Source organism: Hyperolius riggenbachi, chromosome 3, assembly GCF_040937935.1.
Source record: "Hyperolius riggenbachi isolate aHypRig1 chromosome 3, aHypRig1.pri, whole genome shotgun sequence".
In the NCBI taxonomy this organism is placed as follows: domain Eukaryota; kingdom Metazoa; phylum Chordata; class Amphibia; order Anura; family Hyperoliidae; genus Hyperolius; species Hyperolius riggenbachi.
The window spans coordinates 381,566,831-381,591,459 of NC_090648.1; the positions used below are offsets into that span (position 1 = coordinate 381,566,831).

The 24,629-nt window shown below is 44.4% G+C and overlaps 1 protein-coding gene across 1 annotated transcript in view; it reads left to right on the forward strand.

The window, feature by feature from the left end:
* The first annotated feature begins 12,188 nt into the window (after positions 1–12,188).
* LOC137564049 (transcription factor ETV6-like) overlaps positions 12,189–24,629 on the forward strand; it is a 169,495-nt gene continuing 157,054 nt past the window's right edge. Inside the window, exon 1 of the mRNA XM_068277349.1 lies at positions 12,189–12,508. Coding sequence (XP_068133450.1) covers positions 12,326–12,508 — 183 coding nt within the window. The 5' untranslated portion in view covers positions 12,189–12,325. The remainder of the gene's footprint in view (positions 12,509–24,629) is intronic.

The window sequence follows — 24,629 nt, forward strand, 5'->3', positions numbered from 1 at the left end:
AATCAATTTCCGCTAACTTGTGACAAAAAATAAAATCTTCTATGAATTCACCAAATGGGGTCATTTGTGGGGTTCCTATACTGCCCTGGCATTTTAGGGGCCCTAAACCGTGAGGAGTAGTCTTGAAACCAAATGCCGCAAAATGACCTGTGAAATCCTAAAGGTACTCATTGGACTCTGGGCCCCTTAGCGCATTTAGGGTGCAAAAAAGTGCCACACATGTGGTATCGCCGTACTCGGCAGAAGTAGTACAATGTGTTTTGGGGTGTATTTTTACACATACTCATGCTGAGTGGGAGAAAGATCTCTGTAAATGGACAATTGTGTGTAAAAAAAAATTAAAAAATTATCATTTACAGAGATATTTCTCCCACCCAGCATCGGTATGTGTAAAAATACACCTCAAAACCCATTATACTACTTCTACTGAGTACGGCAATACCACATGTGTGGCTCTTTTTTGCAGCCTAACTACGCTAAGGGGTCCAAAGTCCAATGAGCACCTTTAGGCTTTACAGGGGTGCTTACAATTTAGCACCCCCCAAAATGTCAGGACAGTAAGCACACCCCACAAATGACCCCATTTTGGAAAGTAGACACTTCAAGGTATTCAGAGAGGGGCATTTTTTTTTGTCGCAAGTTAGAAGAAATGGAAACTTCTTTTTTTTTTTTGTCACAAAGTGTCATTTTCCGCTAACTTGTGACAATACTTTGGGATGTCTTCTTTCCAAAATGGGGTCATTTGGGGGGTATTTATACTATCCTGGAATTTTAGCCCCTCATGAAACATGACAGGTGGTCAGAATAGTCAGAGATGCTTGAAAATGGGAAAATTCACTTTTTGCACCATAGTTTGTAAACGCTATAACTTTTACCCAAACCAATAAATATAGGCTGAATGGTTTTTTTTTATCAAAAACATGTTTGTCCACATTTTTCGTGCTGCATGTATACAGAAATTTTACTTTATTTGAGAAATGTCAGCACAGAAAGTTAAAAAAATCATTTTTTTTGACAAAATTCATGTCTTTTTTGATGAATATAATAAAAAGTAAAAATCGCAGCAGCAATCAAATAGCACCAAAAGAAAGCTTTATTTGTGACAAGAAAAGGAGGTACAATTCATTTAGGTGGTAGGTTGTATGAGCGAGCAATAAACCGTGAAAGCTGCAGTGGTCTGAATGGAAAAAAAGGGTCTGGTCCTTAAGGGGGGTAAAGCCCACGGTCCTCAAGTGGTTAATGTCAGAAACACCTGATCTGCTGCATGCTTGTTCAGGGGCTATGGCTAATAGTATTAGATGCAGAGGATCGGCAGGTGGGCCTGGCAACTGGCATTGCTTAGATGGAAATAAATATGGCAGCCTCCATATCCCTCTCCCTTCAGTTGTCCTTTAAACCTCACAGGCTTGCTTTAAAGTTAAACATGTCACATACAGTCCCTTGCAGTTTACAGAGGCCTAAAGCAAACCTGGACTGAAAAATAAAAGGTAAAAATAAACACACACACACGTACGTCATACTTAACTCCCACATAGTCTCCATTTTAAAAAGGTCAATGACCCCCTAAGAGCTTTTGGGTCAGCACTCCAATAACCTGTAATATCACCCACTTGAGCCATAGGTAAACATTGACATCACCTTGCACATCAGTAGTCATTTTAGTTATAATTGAAACCAACTGCCATAGGGAAAAAAAGAGTCACAAGGGTCTTTTTTCTCTCAGTTATAACTGAAAGACAACTGATCTTCAAAGTAATGTCCATCTTTTACCTGTTCCCTCTGTTACACATGCATGGATCGACGGGAATCCCAGTGACATACTTCCTGCCCAGCAGGGAGTATGTCACTAGGCGGGGGCACGCTATGCATATGATCCTGTCAGTGCACTCTGCCACAGGGTCATATTGGCAAGGTTTTTTGCATTATGATGCGGCAGGAGCATTGCACTGTAATGCAAAAGACTAATGTAAAACCGTTCTTAAAGCGGTATCGTCACCATAAAAATAAAATTTCAACAGCAACTGGTCTGAGTGTATTAAGTGATAAAGATGCTAAGCCAGCATTCAAAACTTTTTCTGCTGTTATGATTTGGAGTTATCACATACTTAAAGAGACTCTGAAGCGAGAATAAATCTCGCTTCAGAGCTCATAGTTAGCAGGGGCACGTGTGCCCCTGCTAAACTGCTGCTATAGCGCCGCTAAACAGGGGTCCCTTCACCCCCAAACCCCCCACTGCGACACTTGGTCGCAGACTTGGTCGCTCCCGGAGGCAGGGCTAACGGCTGCAGCCCTGCCTCCAGTCGCGTCTATCAGCGGCGCATTGCCGCCTCTCCCCCGCCCCTCTCAGTGAAGGAAGACTGAGAGGGGCGGGGGAGAGGCGGAGATACGCGCTGACAGACGCGCATGGGGCAGGGCTGCGGCGGTTACCCCTGCCCCAACCAGGAAGCGCTCCCCGGCTGAAACGAGGGGATTTGGGGGGTCAGGGAACCCCGTTTAGCTGCGGGATAGCGGCGGTTTAGCAGGGGCACACGTGCCCCTGCTATCTATGAGGTCTGAAGCGAGATTTATTCTCGCTTCAGACTCTCTTTAAGGAGCACTGGCCCTTTAGTAGTCATGCCAAAGAACTCTCAGACATCTTGCACAGCCCCTGGCAGGACAGTTCTCTCCTCTGCACATCAGATTAGGTCTGCATGCTCACGGGCGGCGCGGCAGGACCTTTATAATCTGAGGAGATGGGTCAGCTGACACCAACCTGCCAATCACACGCTGCTGATTGGTTGAGCCCTCTGGGCGGGCGGCTTGAATTTGCTTTCTGTATTTAAGCTGGGAGATGTCATTTGCTCATTGTCTGTTGTTGCGAATACTTCGTGTTAGCGCTCAGACCTTTGATAGCTGTAATCAGTAGTGAAAAACATACCAATTGTATTTATCTGTGTATGACTCTTTGCCTGCTCTAACTATTCTTTCTGCCTTGTGATTCTGTACCTCTGCCCATCTGATCTTGTTGCCGACTTTTGCTTGAACTTCACTCTGATTCTGCTTGTCGATTCTGTACCTTGTCTGCCCGTCTGTTGCCTACCTGATCTGTCTGACTATTCTCTCTCACCAGTGGGCCCTCGCCACTGGTGAGGTTACCGCTGTGGTTCTATCTGTAACCTCCATCGCCACTGGTGAGGTTACCGCTGAGAATCTATCAGAAACGTACTGTTTTGCACCAATCACTACACTTTGTGCAATAAAGCTAGTGACTTTTGTCACGTCTTACACGCCATTTGCTTACTATATCTGTATTGTTGGTGATTCTGCAGATCACCATATAATCAGATATAGTATCTGTATTATTGGTGATACTGCAGATCACCACATAATCAGAAATCTGTTATCCTGCTGACACTATTGTTACAGTTACTCTGGCAATCACGTGAGTCGAGTGTGTGTAAGGAAGAAGACAGAGCCAGCGGCGGAAACCAACAAGTATTCATGCACGGGCAACGAGGCACTTTTGCACTAGGGGGACAGCGTCCGGGGTGGGGAGGAGGCGTCACTAGTCTGATTCCCGCAAGATTCCATGCTGAGACCGATCGGGAATCGGCCTGTGTTGTATGAGCAGCTGCCAGATCTTTCTCCAATTAGAGAGAGATCTGTCTCTGGGTCGAATCTGCCTATTATCTTTACATGTATGTCCACCTTTAGAGTAGATCTAATTAACATGTATAAATACATCAGAGGGTAATATAAAGGCTTGGCAGATGAGCTTTTTGTCCTCGGCTTGTGCAAAGGACTAGGGGACATGATCTTTGATGGAGAAAAACAATTTTTTTGCAACTTATTTAGGTTCTTTACAGTAAGTGATTAAAATTTGGACTATATTACCACAAATATGTGAAGGTGCAGACTAGTGTTGTACCTTATAGAAAGATTTCTGAGTGTACTTGATGGACCCATGTCTTTTTTTCAACCCAAATAACTGTGACAATGTAATCCAATAAAACCCGAATGCAACTTCTTTTACTCCTGAGTTAACACAAACAAATGTTATTTACTGCCACATTGTGGTGCCCTCTATTACACAATTACCCCAATGCTGTATTGATATTATGGTGAAGTTTTCTCTTCAAAAAGCTTAGAATAATCTTACCATTAACATTACATACAAGTAATTAAAACACAATATTGCCCCAAACATACATTTTAGTATAAAATAGGGAAAGAACAGATTCGCTCTCACTTCATTGTCGTGTTCATACGGAGAGGTTTTCTCTTGCTACTTGTACTTTGTCAAATCCATAACAGCAAACAGGAAGTGATTGAAAATAAACAGGGACATGCAGAGCAAGCACGGCTTTCCATGGGTTATAGCCTTCCCCTCCCTAAAGAAGAAAAAGTTAATGTTTTGCTTTAAGCGTACGGCTACGTTCACAGCAGAGCAGGACCATCCACAAGGCAGCCTAGGCAGATGCCTGGGACCTAGTGGGTTTTAGGGTGCCCAACTCCCACTTTTTCTGTCCTGTCCCCACTCAGACTGCCTAACGGAACATCAGGATGAGCAAAGTTACTACCTTGCCTAGGGCCCCATTTCATCTTAATCCATCATTGGTTCACAATGAGGCATTGCAGTTCGCTGCATTAGACAATATAATCGCTTTGATAATGCGATGCAATAATATTGTAATGGTACATTCAGATCAATATGCAAAAAGTGCAGTGTGACTGAATCCATTGCCATAACATAATGTATGCATTGCTGTACCACATAACATGCGCGTTAACAGGTTCAGTGAAGCATACTTTCCATGTACTGTATGCCTTACACTGAACATATAACATGCAATGCAACTTTTCCTCTCTGTTGGGAGCCTGCTTTTTCGGGATTTGGAACGTAACTTGCCACTGTGAACAAAGCCTTACTGCAGTGTACATTTTTCCTTCTTTTTTGCTATTAACCTCTTGAGGACCACAAGCTTACACCCCCTAGTGACCAGGCAATTTTTTACAATTCAGGCCACTGCAGCTTTAACAGTGTGCTGCACGGCCATACAACTTAGCACATTAATGACACTTTCCCTCTTTTCTTCTCACCAGCAGAGCTTTCTGTTGGTGGCATCTGAATGCTGCTGCAATGTTTTTTTTCATTAATTTAAATGTAATAAAAAAAACAAAAAAAACAAAACCTTTTTTCCCCTTCCCACCCGAGAGCCAATCAGTGTGATCGGCTCTCATAAGCATCAGCCTATGAGAGCGATCACTTTTTGAGCCATACCAGGGGACAGCTCAGTGACAGAGCTGTCCCCCGTAGAGCGCTGCAGGAGATCTCAGCGCTGTACAAGCAAATAACGGCTCTTTTTTTCTGTTTTTCAGCCCGTCAGCTGCAATCAAGGCTGGCATATTGAACACGGAGCTCCGCGTCTCAGCAGGGAAAGATTGCGCATGTGCGTGAGCATTTCCTGCTAATCTCCGCCCCCAGGACTTGAGGCCGTTCGGCATTAGATGCTCCTAGGGGAGCCACTCTGCGGCCACCGAGCAGCGTTAGGCGGTCACAGAGTGGTTAATGATAACCTTGAGATAGGAAGCAAGCAAAATTCTCATTAAGGTTATGTTCACATTATAAATCGCCAGCGCTATTGCAAGCACTGAGCGATTTATTGAGAGTTTTAGCGCTTTTCCCTGCATATTGCGCTTAGAAAAGCGCATTTCTGAGCACTTTTGCAGAGCGATTGAGATTTTCACTTCCTGATGTCAGTCAGGAAGTGAACTCTTTGACTATAAATACAATGTATTTATTCTTAAAAGAGCTCTGGAAATCGCTATACAAAGCGCTTTGCGATTTCCCTATACCTTCCATTGAGCCAAAGCGGTCAGAAAAATGGTACATGTATCGCGTTTGCGATTTTACTACAATCGAAACACTTACATATAAACCCTCATAGAAAATCATTGCACAAGCGCTTTTAGAGCGATTTGAAAAAGATCGCCAGCGCTTAAAAAACGCAAACGCTTATAGTTTGAACGACCAGCAATAGACCTAGCAGAGATTATTACGCATTTATGACAATTATAACCATACTTCATGCCCAATGTTGGGGGAAAGCAAATATTCTATGCAGGAATTTACTTTAGAAAACCTTTCCAGAGATAAACTGTCACCTTTGGATAAGGGTGTCCATCAATTATACAATCTTGATTGTACAATCTTACCAAATCTGTATAGTAGAAGGGTAATCAGGATGAAAATATTTTGAACTGATACTTAAGGTGGTCTCTCATATCACGCAGCAGTGGTAAGGTGGCCATACATCTAGCGATGATGGGCAGATTCGACCAAGAGACAAATCTCTCTCTGATCGTATCTGATTAGAGAGAGAGAGAGAGATCAGAGAGATCGGTCATACACTGTGGGCCGATTCCCGATCGAGTAGAGCATGAAATGTCTCAGGAATCGTCCGAGTCCGATGCTGCCCCCAGGTAATAAATGTGCCTCCTGTATGTGCATTTAACCACTTAACGACCGCCCACTGCACAGGGGCGGCCGGAAAGTGGATCCCGCAAGGACCAGCTCATGCCCAGAGGCGGCGGTCTTTGTAAGGGCATGGGCGGAGCGATCGCGTCATCCGTGACGCGATCCTCCGCCGGGGATCGGTAGCCGGCCATTTAGTCTCCGCTCGCCGGCCACTTAGCAGCGCCGGCGAGCGGAGGAATATACAAATCCGGCCAATCAAATGCGTATAAGGCACTTAGTTAGGTAAACAAAGTGCCTTATACATGCTTCCTCCTCGACTCGTGGTCTCATTGTTCCAGAGACCACCAGCGAGGAGGAAGCACTTGTGAGTAACACAGCACACAGCTTTTTTTTGCCCACAGCCCCCCCTGATCTCCCACCCCAGCCTTCATACCCCCCCTGATCACCCCAGCAGACGCCTGCCCAGCACCCTTGCACCCCTCTAAAACCCCAACCCCCCACCTATCACTAACTAGCGACGCTATCCCCTGCATTAGGTCCCTAACTGCCTCCTAATCACCCCTGATCCCCCCCCTACCTTTAGATCACCCCCACACCCCATCCCAGGGGGGTACCCTGTATACTGTATACATCTACCTTACCCCCTGATCCCCCTCTGATCACCTGTCTATCACCTGTCCATCACCCCTCAGCACCCCCACCCATCAGAGCAGACCCTAACTGCCCCGTGGGGGCAACCGATCACCTGCCCAGACCCTCGATTGCCCTCATACCCCCCTCCTGATTACATCCCCTGCGCATTGTTTACATCTGTCCTCCCCAGCAATCACTAACTGATCTGCGATCAGTAACCCCGTGTCTGCCTCTCATCAGATCAGGACTCAGTCTGCCCCGTGTGGGCTCCTGATCAACCCCCCACCCCCTCAAATCGCCCCTTGTATTTGACTGTGCTGTGATTATATTCGATTGTGCTGCGATTGTATTCGATTGTGCTGCGATTGTATTTGATTGTCCCGTGATTGTTTGATTGCCTCTGAGACCCCACTTCCCAACAACCCCCACCCCCCATCACCTTACCAGTGCATCAGATTTGCTTGTGCTGTGATTGGATTCGATTGTGCTGTAATTGTATTTGATTGTCCCGTGATCGGCTTCAATTGTCCCATGATTGTTTGATTGCCTCTAAAACCCTACTTCTCGCCACACCCAACCCCACCCTCCCCCCCACCACCTCCAACCACCACCTTCCGAGTGCATCAGATTTGCTTGTGCTGTGATTGGATTCGATTGTGCTGTAATTGTATTTGATTGTCCCGTGATCGGCTTCGATTGTCCCGTGATTGTTTGATTGCCTCTGAGACCCCACTTCCCGCCACACCCAACCCCCCTCCACCACCTCCAACCACCACCTTCCGAGTGCATCAGATTTGCTTGTGCTGTGATTGGATTCGATTGTGCTGTAATTGTATTTGATTGTCCCGTGATCGGCTTCGATTGTCCCGTGATTGTTTGATTGCCTCTGAGACCCCACTTCCCGCCACACCCAACCCCACCCTCCCCCCCACCACACCCAACCCCACCCTCCCCCCCACCACCTCCAACCACCACCTTCCGAGTGCATCAGATTTGCTTGTGCTGTGATTGGATTCGATTGTGCTGTAATTGTATTTGATTGTCCCGTGATCGGCTTCAATTGTCCCATGATTGTTTGATTGCTTCTGAGACCCCACTTCCTGCCACACCCAACCCCACCCTCATCCCCCACCACACCAAACCCCACTCTCCCCCCCACCACCTCCAACCACCACCTTCCGAGTGCATCAGATTTGCTTGTGCTGTGATTGGATTCGATTGTGCTGTAATTGTATTTGATTGTCCCGTGATTGTTTGATTGCCTCTGAGACCCCACTTCCCACCAACCCCAATATCTCTCAAATACTCCCTTTTGCTAGGTAGGTGCTCTTTTTTTCTGGGTAGTCTCGGAGGAAAACCCCATAAATTTAGCAGTCCACAATGGCAAGAAGGGGGATTTCCGATGAGGAGGTATACAGGTACATGGACCAGTCGGATGAGAGAGTTTGGGAAGACTCATCCGACGAATCATCCGGGTCCGAATTTGAACCTGTGGAAAGCAGTGGTTCTCTGACCGAAAGTGATGACGAGTTTTTGGTCCCGGCTAGAGCCAGGCGTACCAGACCCCATGTCGTTAGACCGCAGGTGGCGCAGGATCCGCCTCAAGGGCAGCAGGGTGGTGCTAGCGCTGATGAGAGTTTTCTTGGTGAGGCAGGCACCAGCAGCGCAGCATCTCCTGGACTTAGTACCAGTACTTCCGTAGACCCTGGTGAAGTGGTGAGCGCCAGCATGGAAGTTGAAACTGGTATGGTGGCACGTGCAGTAGTACCCCCGTCGCAGCCACCAAGAAGAAGACGGGCCCGTAGTACCCATAGACTCCCAGAGGTGCTGGCACATCCAGATTGGCAATCCCCTGATTCCGCCGCACCCGTAGTGCTCCCTTTCACCGCCCAGTCTGGAGTCCAGGTGGCGACAGCTCATCTAGGAACGGCCCTAGACTTTTTGCAGCTGTTCATCATCCAGGTTCTCTTGGACTTAATTGTGGTTGAGACCAACCGTAAAGCCACACAATTCATCACCGAGCACCCGGAGAGAAGCTATGCCCAGCCTTTCCGGTGGAAACCAGTCCAAGTTTCTGACATTAAAATCTTTTTGGCCCTTGTCCTTCACTTGGGACTAATGAAACAGAATATATTGCGGTCGTATTGGTCTACGAACCCAGTACATCATGTTCCCTTGTACCCTGCTGCCATGTCCAGGACACAATTCCAGTCCAGTCCATTATGCGCTTCCTGCACTTCAACGACGACGAAACCTGTCATGAAAAGGGCCACCCTGCTTATGACCGGCTCCACAGAATTCGGCCCCTCATAGACCACCTGTCATCAACATTTGCAGATGCTTATATCCCTGAACAGAACATCTGCGTAGACGAGTCCCTCTTACACTTTACCGGGCGCCTTGGCACAGTACATCCCAAGCAAGCGCGCCTGGTATGGGGTGAAACTGTATAAGCTCTGTGAAAGGGCCACAGGCTATACATGTCGTTTTAGGGTCTATGAGGGAAAAGACTCCAAATTGGAGCCGGTCGGAAGGCCTGACTACCTGGGGGCAGTGGAAAGGTTGTGTGGGACTTGGTGTCACCCTTGTTCCAGAAGGGGTACCATCTTTATGTGGACAACTATTACACAAGTGTGGCCCTCTATCAGCACTTAAAGTTAGAAGGAATCCGATGCTGTGGCACTGCGCGGCCTAGTCGCCAGGGCTTCCCCCAACGGCTCGTTACCACCAGACTTGAACGGGGGCAGAGGGCCGCCTTGCGTACTGAAGACCTGCTCGCGGTGAAATGGAGGGACAAGAGGGACGTTTACTTTCTGTCCACCATTCACACAGACACGACAGTCCAAATTCAACGGGCAACTGAGGTAATTGAAAAGCCCCTTGTCGTCCACGAATATGTCAACATGGGAGGGGTAGACTTCAATGACCAGAGGTTAGCGCCCTATTTAGTTTCCCGGAAAACAAGATGCTGGTATAAGAAAGTGTCTTTTTATCTGATTCAATTGGCAGTTTACAACAGCTTTGTTCTCTACAGTAAGGCTGGGAGAACTGGATCTTTCCTTCAATTTCAGGAACAGATCATTCTGGACATCCTGTATCATTCTGGACATCCTGTATTCTAATATTTCTCCCACCCAGCATGGGTATGTGTAAAAATACACCCCAAAACACATTGTACTACTTCTCCCGAGTACGGCGATACCACATGTGTGGCACTTTTTTGCAGCCTAACTGCGCTAAGGGGTCCAAAGTCCAATGAGCACCTTTAGGCTTTACAGGGGTGCTTACACTTTAGCACCCCCCAAAATGCCAGGACAGTAAACACACCCCACACAAATGACCCCATTTTGGAAAGTAGACACTTCAAGGTATTCAGAGAGGGGCATGGTGAGTCCGTTGCAGAATTATTATTTTTTTGTCGCAAGTTAGAAGAAATGGAAACTTTTTTTTTTTTTGTCACAAAGTGTCATTTTCCGCTAACTTGTGACAAAAAATAATATCTTCTATGAACTCAGTATGCCTCTCAGTGAATACTTTGGGATGTCTTCTTTCCAAAATGGGGTCATTTGGGGGGTATTTATACTATCCTGGAATTTTAGCCCCTCATGAAACATGACAGGTGGTCAGAAAAGTCAGAGATGCTTGAAAATGGGAAAATTCACTTTTTGCACCATAGTTTGTAAACGCTATAACTTTTACCCAAACCAATAAATATAGGCTGAATGGGTTTTTTTTTTTTAATCAAAAACATGTTTGTCCACATTTTTCGTGCTGCATGTATACAGAAATTTTACTTTATTTGAAAAATGTCAGCACAGAAAGTTAAAAAAATCATTTTTTTGACAAAATTCATGTCTTTTTTGATGAATATAATAAAAAGTAAAAATCGCAGCAGCAATCAAATAGTACCAAAAGAAAGCTTTATTAGTGACAAGAAAAGGAGCCAAAATTCATTTAGGTGGTAGGTTGTATGAGCGAGCAATAAACCGTGAAAGCTGCAGTGGTCTGAATGGAAAAAAAGTGCCTGGTCCTTAAGAGGGTAAAGCCCACGGTCCTCAAGTGGTTAATTATTAAATGTCCTGTGTCGCCCACTGCATGGTGCCCATCCATCTTCTACATTCCACTCCTCCATTTGCGCTTCATGTGCCTTCTGCATTTAGTGCCTGTGACATCACACAAGCGCCATATGCCGGCTGCATGTCAGGCGCAAATGGAAGAGGAAGAACTAGAAGCGGACTACAGATGGGCACTGCACGATGGGCAACACAGGACAGGTAATGTATAAACGCACACATGGGGTGCACATTTATACACTAGGGGGAACAGCGCCAGGGGTTTCGTTGCGTTCATTGTTTGTCCCGATATCCCTCACCGTTACGCACCCGATCGACCACACCTGCTCGACATTTGCATGTCTGTTTGATACAACTGACACATTTCGAACCGAAATTGGTCGCATTATCGACTGGGCATGCTCTCAGTGGCACCAATTTTCATCCGATTCGATAATTATCGAATCGGATGGTTGATTGGCCGCCAAGTCGAGAGATGTATGGCCACCTATAAGATTGTAGAATCAAATTTGTATCATTAATAATGAAAATAAACACTTGATAGCTTCTATGAACAGGGAGTCAGTTGTGTGCTGGAAAATATTTCCCTGCACTACACCAGCTTCTATGTATGACTTACAGCTATTATCATCTTCCGTCTTCACGTATGACTACTATTAACCCTCTTTGGGATGGAGCAGCTGTAGGGTATCCCCAACCACCTCTGTTGTCCCAGTTTGTGCAGCCGAGCACAGCATCAGGAGATCTAGATGCGCCGGTGAAGAGGTTAATAAATGCATCTCGGGACTCAGTAATTAGACCTCAGGAGCTTGCATTCTCTTCCCTCCAGCACCTGATCACTCCCCCCATATACCCCTCAAATTCTTTAATGCTCCAGCTCCACCTTCAATTACTAATCAATTTCGTGCTTCCTCCCTCCTGATAGCATTCCATATTATTTCCAGACTCTCGCCCCCTCCCACATTTTTCTTCCTCTTCCTCCTCCTCCCCCCTTTCCTCCACCACTTCCTTCCCAGTCTACTTCCTTTCCTGTATCTCCTCCATCTCGCCCCTTCCTCCTCTGTGTCCCTGGCACGTTTCCTGGTGCGGTTCCTTTAAGAGGCAGAGCTCAGTGCTGGGAATCCACGTCAGTGTCAGGAGTGGACTCTCCACACTGACATCAATGAGGGAGGAAGAGAGAGAGAGAGGGGGGCACTCAGGTTTCCTGGAAACACCCCTCCCCCACCATGTGCTGCCACTGCTAACTTCTGGAGTCAGGGGGAGCCTAAGCACCCCCCCAACTACCAGAGGGGGCGACACTGGGGCGAGTGTTGCTGCCATGTCTACTGCTCACTTCAGCATTAAGGTGAGTGTGTTTTGTGTTGTGTGTCTGTATTTATATGCCCACTGGGATCAGCTGTAACACAACAATACACTTCCCATCCTATGCCAACACTCCTCATCCTCTCAATACAGAACTCCCCACAACGCTGTCACACCACGTAACTACACTGCTCAGTGTCAACACACTGACTGCACTGCACACAAATCAACAATACACTCCCCTAATCACACTGCACATCCTCTCACTAGCAAGACGGTGACTGACACAGCTGCTGCTGCTGGGGGTGTTCACTGCTTCTAGCACAAATATTTACACCCCTCCAAATGCTGTCATGTTTGTTGCAAAGAAGAAAGTTGTGCAGGTTTTTGTGTTTTTGTTTGGTGTTGCAAACTTTTACAAATGAATGCTGGCAGGATGTTGAGATTCATCATTTTGATCACTGAGTAATTCAAATCAAGCTTTGAACCAGGTGATTTTACACCTTAATGTCCCAACCATTTATTATTATTATTATTATTATTATTGGTTCTTTTCTGTTAGCTGGGCGCATAATAATAATTATTATTACTTCTACTCTGTACAGAAATCACTGATCTATTTACAACAATCTGTGCTAAAGAGGAGCTTACACTTGATAATGTCCTCACCATGGACAATTATTATGATTGTTTATACATTTTTATATAGTTGTGACATTCCATGTGCTATACAGAGATCACTGATCCATTCTGGCTGGTCTTTGTACCAGAGAAGATTACACTCTATTGCCCCTACCACAGTAGCCTATTGTTATAAGTACATATAGCTATCACAGAGATCATTAATCCACTCAAATCCGTCTCTGTGCCAGTGATGTTTGCACACATAACTGTGTAGTAATTCTTTGCATGCAAAAATATTCTTGATCCCCTGCTTGGTTGCTATAGGTTACATAATCATATTTGGTACTTTATGGGTTAAGAGTAGTTTGGCAGCAGCACATTCCTCCATCATTAGTCCTGGCAGTAGCCCTGGTGGTGGGATCAGGAAATGTACTCTTGTTGTTTATTCAACTTGGGGAAGTTACCAGCATTTGTGAAAGAAGGAAACGAAAGCAGAATCTAGCAGTCCATGTGTTGCATCTGTACTCCTACACAACTTGCATGTTGTTTGAGTATTGTATAGAAGTTGAGTTACTAGTTATAGGAGTTACTTCTGTGTGTGTTCCAGTGATCTGCCAGGAAGGGTGATATGTTTACTTGTTGGGGGAAAAATTTACTGTAACTTCTAGATCCTGTTAAGGACTTCTCAGTTTCCTAGGAAACATTGTTGCTGTTTCCATACATATAGCATGTCAAGGTGTTTCTTGTCGAAAGGACTGTGAAGGTGGTTTGTTTGCAAATCAAGTTACTTAATGAAACAAATAAAATCCTTGAGCAGCACAGAACGTTTACAGAGAGTAGCCTGGCATTCACTATGCCGTTGGTGGTAGATCAGGCAAACAATGGGCTTGATTCGCAAAAGGGTGCTAATATAGTTAGCATGCCTAAATGCTTTGGACATGCAAACTAGGGTGCTAAGTAGTTTGCAAGTCTAAAGCTGTTACTGATCACGTGTTAAGTTGGTGCGCTCGAAACGTTGCACCGTCTGCGTGGAAAGTACGCCTATCAGGCTTTTTTGCACGCGAATGGTGCAATGTTTCCCGAGCACCGGTGCTAAACTTTGCACGCGCAAACTTTTGGGCAAATATCAGCACGTGCAAAGGCACTGTGCACGTGCTAAGGGGCTATTCACTGGCGTGCTAACACTTAGCATGCTTTAGTGAATCAAGCCCAATCAATGTTTACCTGTTTTTAAATATTCTTGCACCAGTAGATTTTTTTTTTTTTTTTTTTTTTATAATCTAGCATGTAATCTACTAAAAACCTTGTACTATGTATGTCTAAGTTTAGATAAAGTAAGGAGCAGAGTTCCCTAGCAGCATGGAGCATACTGGGTTTCCCTGAAAATAAGACTCTTATATTAATTTTTGCTCCAAAATATGTTCTAGAAGTTATTTTTGGGGATGTCTTGTGTATGTCTCATGTATTTCTGTGAACTACATGTACTGATCAGGCACTAGCCCTGTCATCCCGGCACTCAGCTGATAAACTTGCTGTGTGCTGGGATCAGACAACCAGTGCCTGATCAGCACTGCACTGCTGTGTCCCCACTGCTGGCTCTCTTACCCTTCTGCAATGTAAAGTACTCTCCCTGCGCATTGTACTTTACTAGTAGCTCTTACTGTATGGCAGTCAATGGTCTCACGGGTGGGACCATGGCTCCGTTATTGGGCCAATCACTGAACTCGCTGAGTAGCAGCCAGTGCAGTGACTGGCCCAATGACAGCCATAGTCCCACACTCAAGACAGTCAGCTCCAATAAAGTCACAAGTTGCCTAAAACTGCACTGGGGGCACAGGTATGGAGCTGGGGGACATCAGACAACACAGGGACAGAGCGGCAAAGGGCATGGACATGGGGACAGTGGAAATCACAGGGGACACCAGAATGACATGGGGTAAAGTATGATATACAGTGCATGGTAATAACACAATTTGCTATATGTATTCTTCCCTACAGTAACTGCTTCTAGGGCTTAATTTTGTGGTAAGGCTTATACTGTACATCGATCATGCTTGAAATTTCAGGTAGGGCTTATTTTTGTGGAAAAAGCAGAGTATATCAGGTGAGGAGCGTTTAAGCTAGATAAGTTGTTGGAAATTAATGATCCACAATCAATCATTGACAAATTTCCAATGTCATGAATAGATAACAGCCAACAACAGTTCTTGCGCACAATGAAGGATCTATCCTGGTGGATCTGTGTATGAAATGATTGCTCGTATTGGATTATAAGTACACAATTATGTATTTATATAGTACCGACAACTTTTAAAGTGTGTTCATAGTCATGGCACTAACTGTCCCTCAGAGGACCTCACAATATAATCCCCAAATCCAGTAAAAAGGGCACCGCAGCCGCCTTGGAAAGTAGAGCGCCGCCATAGGTGTCCATTATAAAAGCCACAATTAGCAGCATTGGGTGGAAATCTGGGCGCCCGGAGTCGCTAAGATAGTGGTAAGCCTCGGCGCCCGCTTTTTTATCGGGCAACTTCTACCTAATGCCGCTAATCAGGGCTCTGCGGGGGAGATGTCTGTGTTAAGGGTTAGGCACCACTATGGGGGGTTATGGGCTAGGCATAAGTACAGGAAGGGTTAGGTATCGGTACAGGAAGGGTACTAGAGATCTTCACACTAGAGATTGCAAAACGCTAGAGATTAACGCATTTTGCAGTGGCGATTTTTCATGGTAAACATGTATTTTTGGCTGTACACTTGAGCGATCACGATTAGCACTTTTTTTTTTTTTTTTTTTGCGATTGCTTAACAATTGCGAAAGTGCTACATGCACCGCGTTTGAGTTTACTGTGAATCACTGACAATCGCGGCAGTGAGACCACTGCCATGTACTATACATTACACTAGCGATCACCGGCAAATATTTGTTAAGGTTACTGATATTTTACTGTTGGAATTAAGTAGGGGAATATCGGAAATGTTGTTCTACTAGCGGCAATACCCTGCCCTTTTTTCCAGGTGCCTTTATTACATGTACGCCTAATCCCTACCATAGTTAGTCATCGTTGTATGTTTCTATTCTAAAAAAAAATTTTTTTGGGAGGGGGGGGGGGGGGGGGAGCGAGAGAGAGAGATTATTTGCATCTCATTGATCATCCCTACTATTTACCCTACCTGTATATTTTTGTTATGTGGTGGGAACTGGAGTACCTGGGGGAAACCCAAGAAAGGACATAGAGACTCAATGCATTTACAGTCCTGGCCTAGAATTGAACCAGTGACCCTGGTGCTTAAAAGTGAGAGTGATATCCTTGAATATTGTTGAATCGAACAACCTTTGGGACAAGTACACATGCACAGTGTTTTTGCATAAACTTTGAATGCAAGCAGACTTGTTTCTATTCAGTCTGTACAATTCTGTGAACAATTGTGTCATTGCAGTACATACAGAATTGATGCAAGTCGCATTTTTTTTCTTTTGTACACAACAACTTTTAACTAGTGTGTTCACTTTAGCTTAATTTGGGGCAGAGTTTTGTATAGAGTCCAGTCTGGCTTCAGGAAACACCACAGCACTGAAACTGCCCTCATCCAAATATGCAACCACCTGCTCATGGCAAGAGACAGAGGAGAGTGTTCGATCCTCATACTGCTAGACCTTTCTGCAGCCTTTGACACAGTTGACCATGACATCTTGATAAACAGGCTACAGGAATACTGCGGCATTGATGGCATAGTACTTCAGTGGTTCAAATCCTTCTTGAGTGGCAGAACCCACAAAGTGTCTATGGGGCCCTTCCTGTCCACCCCTGTAACACTTAACAAAAGTAACAAAAATTGCATCCTGTTTTTTATCATCCTACATGTTCCAAAAGCTATTCTAATGTGTTCTGGCTCACTGCAGCACTTTCTACTATAACAGTCTCTGTAATAAATCAATGTATCTTTCCCCTGTCAGACTTGTCGGCCTGTGTCTGGAAGGCTGCCAAGTTCTTCAGTGTTGTGGTTCTGTGATGAATCTCCCTCCTCCAGGCCCCTCTCTGCACACTGCCTGTGTGTTATTTAGATTATGGCAAATTTTCTCTTCTCTCTTATCTTTTACAAGCTGGATAAATCGTCCTCTGAGCTGGCTGGGCTTTCACATACTGAGGATTACAGACAAGGGCAAAGCTGTTTGCAAGAAGAAAAGAGCAGCCTGAAACTTCAGTGCATGAGAGCAGAAGGGGGAAATAAACACACAATGATCTCTTGAGATACAAAAGGAAGGGTGTATACAGCCTGCTTGTGTATGGATGTATTTTCTATGTGTGGATATGCTGTACATTAACCCACTTCCTGTTTTGGTGGCCATTTTGTTTGTTTATAAAAAAACTTTTTAAAACTGTTTTTAACCACTTTTAATGCGGCGGGGAGCGGCAAAATTGTGACAGAGGGTAATAGGAGATGTCCCCTAATGCACTGGTATGTTTACTTTTGTGCGATTTTTAACAATACAGATTCTCTTTAAGTATGGGGTGCCCCAGGGCTCAATCCTCTCTCCCCTGCTTTTCACGATTTACATGCTACCGTTGGGAAAACGAATCCAGAAACATGGCCTGACATACCACTGCTATGCAGACGACACCCAACTATATCTTTCCTTCAAGCCTGGTGTGACAGACCCAACTCTAACTATAAACGCCTGCTTACGTGAACTACAGCAATGGATGAATGACAACTGGCTGAAACTAAATGCAGACAAAACTGAAGTCCTTCTGATTGGAGGGCAGAGCATGATAACAAAACAACTTAACTTGCAGTCTTCACCACTGGGAATAGGAGGCACGGATCTACACAGCTCTGATCATGTGCGTAGCCTGGGAGTTCTAATTGATGGGGATTTAAACTTCAGAACTCAAATCTCTGCTGTGGTGAAATCATCCTATTTTCACCTGAAGAACATTGCAAAAATCAAGCCCCTCATACCCCCAGAAGATCTGCCAACCTTAGTCCACGCCTTCATCACATCCCGACTGGACTACTGCAATGCTCTCTACACTGGCCTTCCAAAAAAGGCCTTGTACCGCCTACAGCTGATACAGAATACTGCTGCCAGACTGCTAACCAACCAACCCCGTCACTGCCACATAACGCCAGTCCTGCATTCCCTTCACTGGCTACCTATAGAATGGAGGGTCCTATTCAAGATCGGCCTACTGACATTTAAATCCCTGAATAATCTAGGCCCTGGATATACATGAAAGATATGTTACAGCTGCGTAGCAATCCCCGCATTCTCAGATCCACAGGTTCTAATAATCTAGTCATACCCAGAGTCCACTTGGAAACTTTTGGTCCCAGAGCCTTCTGTCATGCTGCCCCTACGTTTTGGAACTCCTTACCTCAACAGATCAGGACAGCCCCATCCCTGGACGTGTTTAAATCCAGACTGAAAACCCACCTGTTCAGTCTGGCATTTGCAGAAATATAACTTTTGTTGTGTGAATACTTCATCCTACTAATTACTGAATCTGAGAGAGCCTAAGCGCTTTGAGTCCTATGGGAGAAAAACGCTATAGAAATGTTATTGTATTGTATTATTGTATTATAGAGGTTAGCAACTCATTCTGTTGCTATGGTGAGGAGGGAAGTGATGGCAACACGGCACACAATGGAGTGGGAAAGTAAGAAGTAAAACCGTGGCCTTGGCTGGTGCTTGGAAAAAGTGGTAATCCGAAATTTCTTGCTGACCCATCAGAGAGGGTCAAGAACACTGTACTTACTCTGTTGATTTTCAGCAGAGGTGGTCCCAACCAGCAGCCTTAGCCGGGTACCATCTAGCATGTGTCAAGGGTTCTTTCACATCTGACAACGCGTGCAAGACCCATTCTCCTGCACGTGTTGAATAGCCTGCGGCGTGTCGTCTGGATGTTGCGGTGCGACGCAGTGAACGGCGGTAGTTATTCACTCAACTGGAAAATGCCGGAAAAGAGCTCTGATGTGAAAGAGCCCTAAAGGCTTTAGGTTCTGAAAGAAGCCCCGTTTCCATTCTTATAGCATGTCATTGTGTCATCGTGATTGTAAAGATAACTTGTTCACCAAGAGAAACACTGAACTCTGCAGAATCCATGTTAAAGAGAGTAGAACATTTTTTGGGGGGAAAAAAACAATTGCAAAGTGAAGGAAGACATAAAGAAGGAATCCTATGGCACCTGGGGAAGATGAAAGAATGCGCAAACTGATTAAGTACAGATGTAACAAAGCTATAGGAAAGAAAATATGCATCAAATCATGTAACGCGTATTAAATGGGTGAAGGGGATGATGCCAACGCAGTGAAACCCCTAAATTCTATGTCCTATATCTAAAAGGCAATTCAACTAGAGTGCCCAATTTACCATGGAATCGCAATGATCAATATTACTTCTACAATCTCCAATGTTCTGTTAATTGCTGCTGTGTGCCGAAGAGTTACCGTAGTTGGTGAATACCAATGTGCCTTCTGTGAAAATAGAGGATCAGATTTGTTGATCATTTCATACCAAATCTAAAGATAGCCTTCATGAGGATGAAAGGAGTCCCAGCCAAAGCCAAGGTAATAGTAGAAGGAAAGGGCAGATACACGCACACGCACACGCACACGCGCACACACACACACACTCTATCTGTCAATTCTAACACATGGATATGTCTTGTTTGAAACCATTCCATTGTTGCCCTGGCTTTATGTTTAGGGTCGTTGTCCTGCTGGAAGCCGAACCTCCGCCCCAGTCTCAAGTCTTTTGCAGACTCCAAGAGATTTTCTTCCAAGATTGCCCTGTGTTTGGCTCCATCCATCTTCCCATCAACTTTGACCAGCTTCCCTGTCCCTGCTGAAGAGAAGCAACCCCAAAGCATGATGCTGCCACCACCATATTTGACAGTGGGGATGGTGTGTTCAGAGTGAGGTGCAGTGTAATGCTTCATACACACTTGAGATAAAAGTCTTTGGAAAAGGCAAGATCACAGACCAATCTTACCACCCTTCATGTAGTATGAGAGCCATACTCTACACAGTCTATTCTATAGAGCTGCACTCCCCAACAAATACAATCTTTGCATGATGCTGCACACACAGATGCCCGTACACACTCAAAAGATCATTATCTGCAAAAGATCTATTCCTGCAAAATATCCATTCCATGCAAAATGCATTATAGTCTATGTGATCTGCAGATCATCATACACACTTGGTTTAACAGACAATCATCTGCAGATCAGATTCAACAGGGTGGATTTTCAGATCTGCAGATGATTGCCAGATATGCAGATGAAGTCTGTTAAACCAAGTGTGTATGATGATCTGCAGATCTCATAGACTATAATGCATTTTGCATGGAATGGATCTTTTGCAGGAACAGATCTTTTGCAGATAATGATCTTTTGAGTGTGTACGGGCATCTTTGTGTGCAGCTTCTTGCAAAGATTTTATCTGATGGGGAGTGCAGCTCCATAGAATAGACTGTGTAGAGTATGGCTCTCATACTACATGGAATGGGGTAAAATTGGTCTGTGATCTTTCATTTTCCAAAGACTGTTATCTCAAGTGTGTATGAAGCATTAGTTTTCTGCCACACATAGCGTTTTGCATTTTGGCCAAAAAGTTCCATTTTGGTCTCATCTGACCAGAGCACCTTCTTCCACATGTTTGCTGTGTCCCCCACATGGCATGTGGCAAACTGCAAACGGGACTTCTTATGCTTTTCTGTTAACTATGGCTTTCTTCTTGTCACTCTTCCATAAGAGCCAACTTTGTGCAGTGCACGACTAATAGTTGTCCTATGGACAGATTCCCCCACCTGAGCTGTAGATCTCTGCAGCTCGTCCAGAGTCACCATGGGCCTCTTGACTGCATTTCTGATCAGCGCTCTCCTTGTTCGGCCTGTGAGTTTAGGTGGACGGCCTTGTCTTGGTAGGTTTACAGTTGTGCCATACTCCATCCATTTCTTAATGATCGCTTGAACAGTGCTCCATGGGATGTTCAAGGCTTTGGAAATCTTTTTGTAGCTTTAAACCTGCTTTAAATGTCTCAATAATTTTATCCCTGACCTGTCTGGTGTGTTCTTTGGACTTCATGGTGTTGATCCCAATATTTTCTTAGACAACCTCTGAGGCCGTCACAGAGCAGGTGTATTTGTACTGACATTAGATTAACCACAGGTGCACTCCATTTAGTCTTTAAAGAGAACCCGAGGTGTGTTTAAAGAATGTTATCTGCATACAGAGGCTGGATCTGCCTATACAGCCCAGCCTCTGTTGCTATCCCAAACCCCACTAAGGTCCCCCTGCAATCTGCAATCCCTCATAAATCACAGCCGTGTTGTGAGGCTGTGTTTACATCTGTAGTGCCAGTCTCAGCTGCTCCCCCACCTCCTGCATAGCTCCGGTCCCTGCCCCCGTCCCTTCCCTCCAATCAGCAGGGAGGGAAGGGATGCAGGTGGGGACTGGAGTTCTGCAGGAGGCGGGGAGAGCAGCAGACTGACACTATAGAGATAAACACAGCCAGCTCTGACAAGCTGTTTGTCAGCAGCGTGGCTGTGATTTGAGGGATTGCAGAGTGCAGGGGACCTTAGGGGGGTTTGAGATAGCAACAGAGGCTGGGCTGTATAGGCAGATCCAGCCTCTGTATGCAGATAATAATCTTCAAACCCACCTCGGGTTCTCTTTAACACTTATCAGGCAATGTCTATGGGTAACTGACTGTACTGAGACCAAAGAGGGCTGAATAATTACGCACACCCCACTTTGCAGTTATTGATTTGTAAAAAATGTTTGGAATGATGTATGATTTTTGTTCCACTTCTCACGTGTACACCACTTTGTATTGGTCTTTCATGTGAAATTCCAATACAATTGATTCATGTTCCTGGCAGTTATGTGACAAAATGTGGAAAACTTCAAGGGGGCCGAATACTTTTGCAAGTGTATGTGTATATATAATCTCTATCAGGGAAAATGTAGTTACTTGAAACTATTCATCTAAAAAATGAAGTGTTGAATACCTTGACACAATGTCCAATAGCCAAGTTACTGAAGAGGTCATGAGAATAGTACCTGAAAATGTGTATTTTTTTCTTTTATTAAATGCCTCTCATTGTCTCGAAAAACCAAAATTAATGTTCATAAAACTTTAACTGATGCTGAAACTTGGGACGTGTCAGCCAGTAATGCCAATACACTGCAAATATTTGAGAGAACAATAAGGCTATATGACTCTCTGTATACAAGAGACGAAACTGGTACAACTGTTACACGGATGATCTAATAGAGAAAGAAGATCTCTGGGCACCTAAAGCAATATCCTGTATAAAGCCAAATCGGAGGGAAGATTGGGACATGGGAAGGATTAGAAATCACTGGAATAATTAACTAGAGGCTGACCTGAGGACCATCAGTATGCAACCCTAGAGAGCTACTGTTAGAGGTTGTAAAAGGTGAAAGACGATTGTTGGAAAAGCCAAAGCCCACCCTGGTTTGTAGTGCCGGAACAAGAAAATGTGTGCCAAACAATAGGTATACTTTACTTGAACAAAAAACAATGCTGTTCTATATTCAAGAGGCAAATTGCAATAATATGCAAAAAAGATGTGCAAATGATACAACTAGCAGACATCAATGATGTGGATATCTCTGAATGACAGGCAAATTCCAATTATGTCCACATAATGCCAACAAGCAGATAACCATGTCAGATGCCAAATTCCAACAATAAATATAATTGGGCAGAGCGTTGCCAAGTGTGTCCACCCACATAAAAGTAGGCATAAAACAGTTGGCTAGATTGCCCCTTCAAACAATGATGTGCAGGGAGCCACCCCACAGCAATATGCAGTGTGCCCTCATAAATGACAAATATGCACAGTTCCACCAAAACAATAATGCAGAGTGCCCCAATAAAAACTTGTAGGCTGCCTCCCTAATAAGTTAGGCAGTGCCCCCTTATTAAAAAGCAAAATACACCACAAATTAGACAGAGTGCCAATGAGCAGAGTTCTCAAGGAGTACTTTTGAAAATGTAAATCCTAAGAATCCACCATGATGACATGGACTAGTCCAAAACCTGTCTGTAATATGTTCAGAATTGGTAAATCCTAATGCCTACTGTAAGTGACAGCTGCATAGGAAGTACAACAATATTGCATTTAATTGGGACAGATGTACATCTTATATGGAGGTGCATTTGAATGTTAGTTTTTTGCAATAGGAGCATGGCTAAAAAAAAAAAAAAATGTGTACGCTATCCCTCTGTCAAGCTTGCGCAACAGATTACCCAGCAAGCCCCTGATCTGGAACTCCTATGAGTGTGTAGTTGGCTACAAAGGACTGAAAAGCCCTCTTACTAAAATACTATGCAAAACAGAAGAAGATTTGCCTTCTTAAAACAGAAGGTATTTTCGATTTTATTCAGATTGGAGTGAGCATATGAACATGATTGTCTCCCACGATGCATCATCACTGAACATGTAAATCATCCTTAGTTGTCCCTGTCAGCTAAACACCCCTCCAGAACTGCTGGAATGCAAAGATATGTCAGCTTGTTAATTGTACAGGGCCACAATAATCCAACATGCATACAGACTGTTTCAGACTGGTTAATCCTCATTAGTACATGGCATGGATTTAATGGCTTTTTTTCCATATGCTCACTTCAATCTGATGAATCGCAAAAACCTTCTGTATTAAGAAGGCAAACTTTTGTTTGTCAAGCTGTGTACAAAGTATCAACAGAACATGCACAACTATATATACCCATACTAGCTGAGGCATCACCCAATCACAAGCTCTTAAGCCCTCTGAGGGACAGGGATGCCAGTGGACCTGATGGTGAACTTAACCCCAATGTAAAACAACATATAGTAAGGCTTACCGTTTCTCCCCAGGGAAAGAAAAAAAAACCACTCCTTTCTAAAACCAGAAGTGCTCTGTATTCTAGGGCCTAGGTTCTCAACGTGTGGTAGGCATACCCCAGGGGATACTTCTGATGGTTCGAGGGGGTACTCAGGCCTGATATAATTAATCAAGAATAACAAATGTAGATTTTTTTTATTTTTTTTTATAAAATGATAAATCTTATTTAAACATCAAATTAGTGTTTTAGCTAATTTTTAAAAGCAATATTATACAGTGGTTTGCAAAAGTATTCGGCCCCCTTGAGTTTTTTTCCACATTTTGTCATATTACTGCCACAAACCTGAATCAATTGTATTGGGATTCCACATGAAAGACTAATACAAAGTGGTGTACACATGAGAAGTGCAACGAAAATCATACATGATTCTAAACATTTTTTACAAATAACTGCAAAGTGGGGTGTGCGTAATTATTCAGCCCCCTTTGGTCTGAGTGCAGTCAGTTGCCCATAGACATTGCCTGATGAGTGTTAAAGACTAAATGGAGTGCACCTGTGGTTAATCTGTCAGTACAAATACACCTGCTCTGTGACGGCCTCAGAGGTTGTCTAAGAGAATATTGGGAGCAATAACACCATAAAGTCCAAAGAACACACCAGGCAGGTCAGGGATAAAG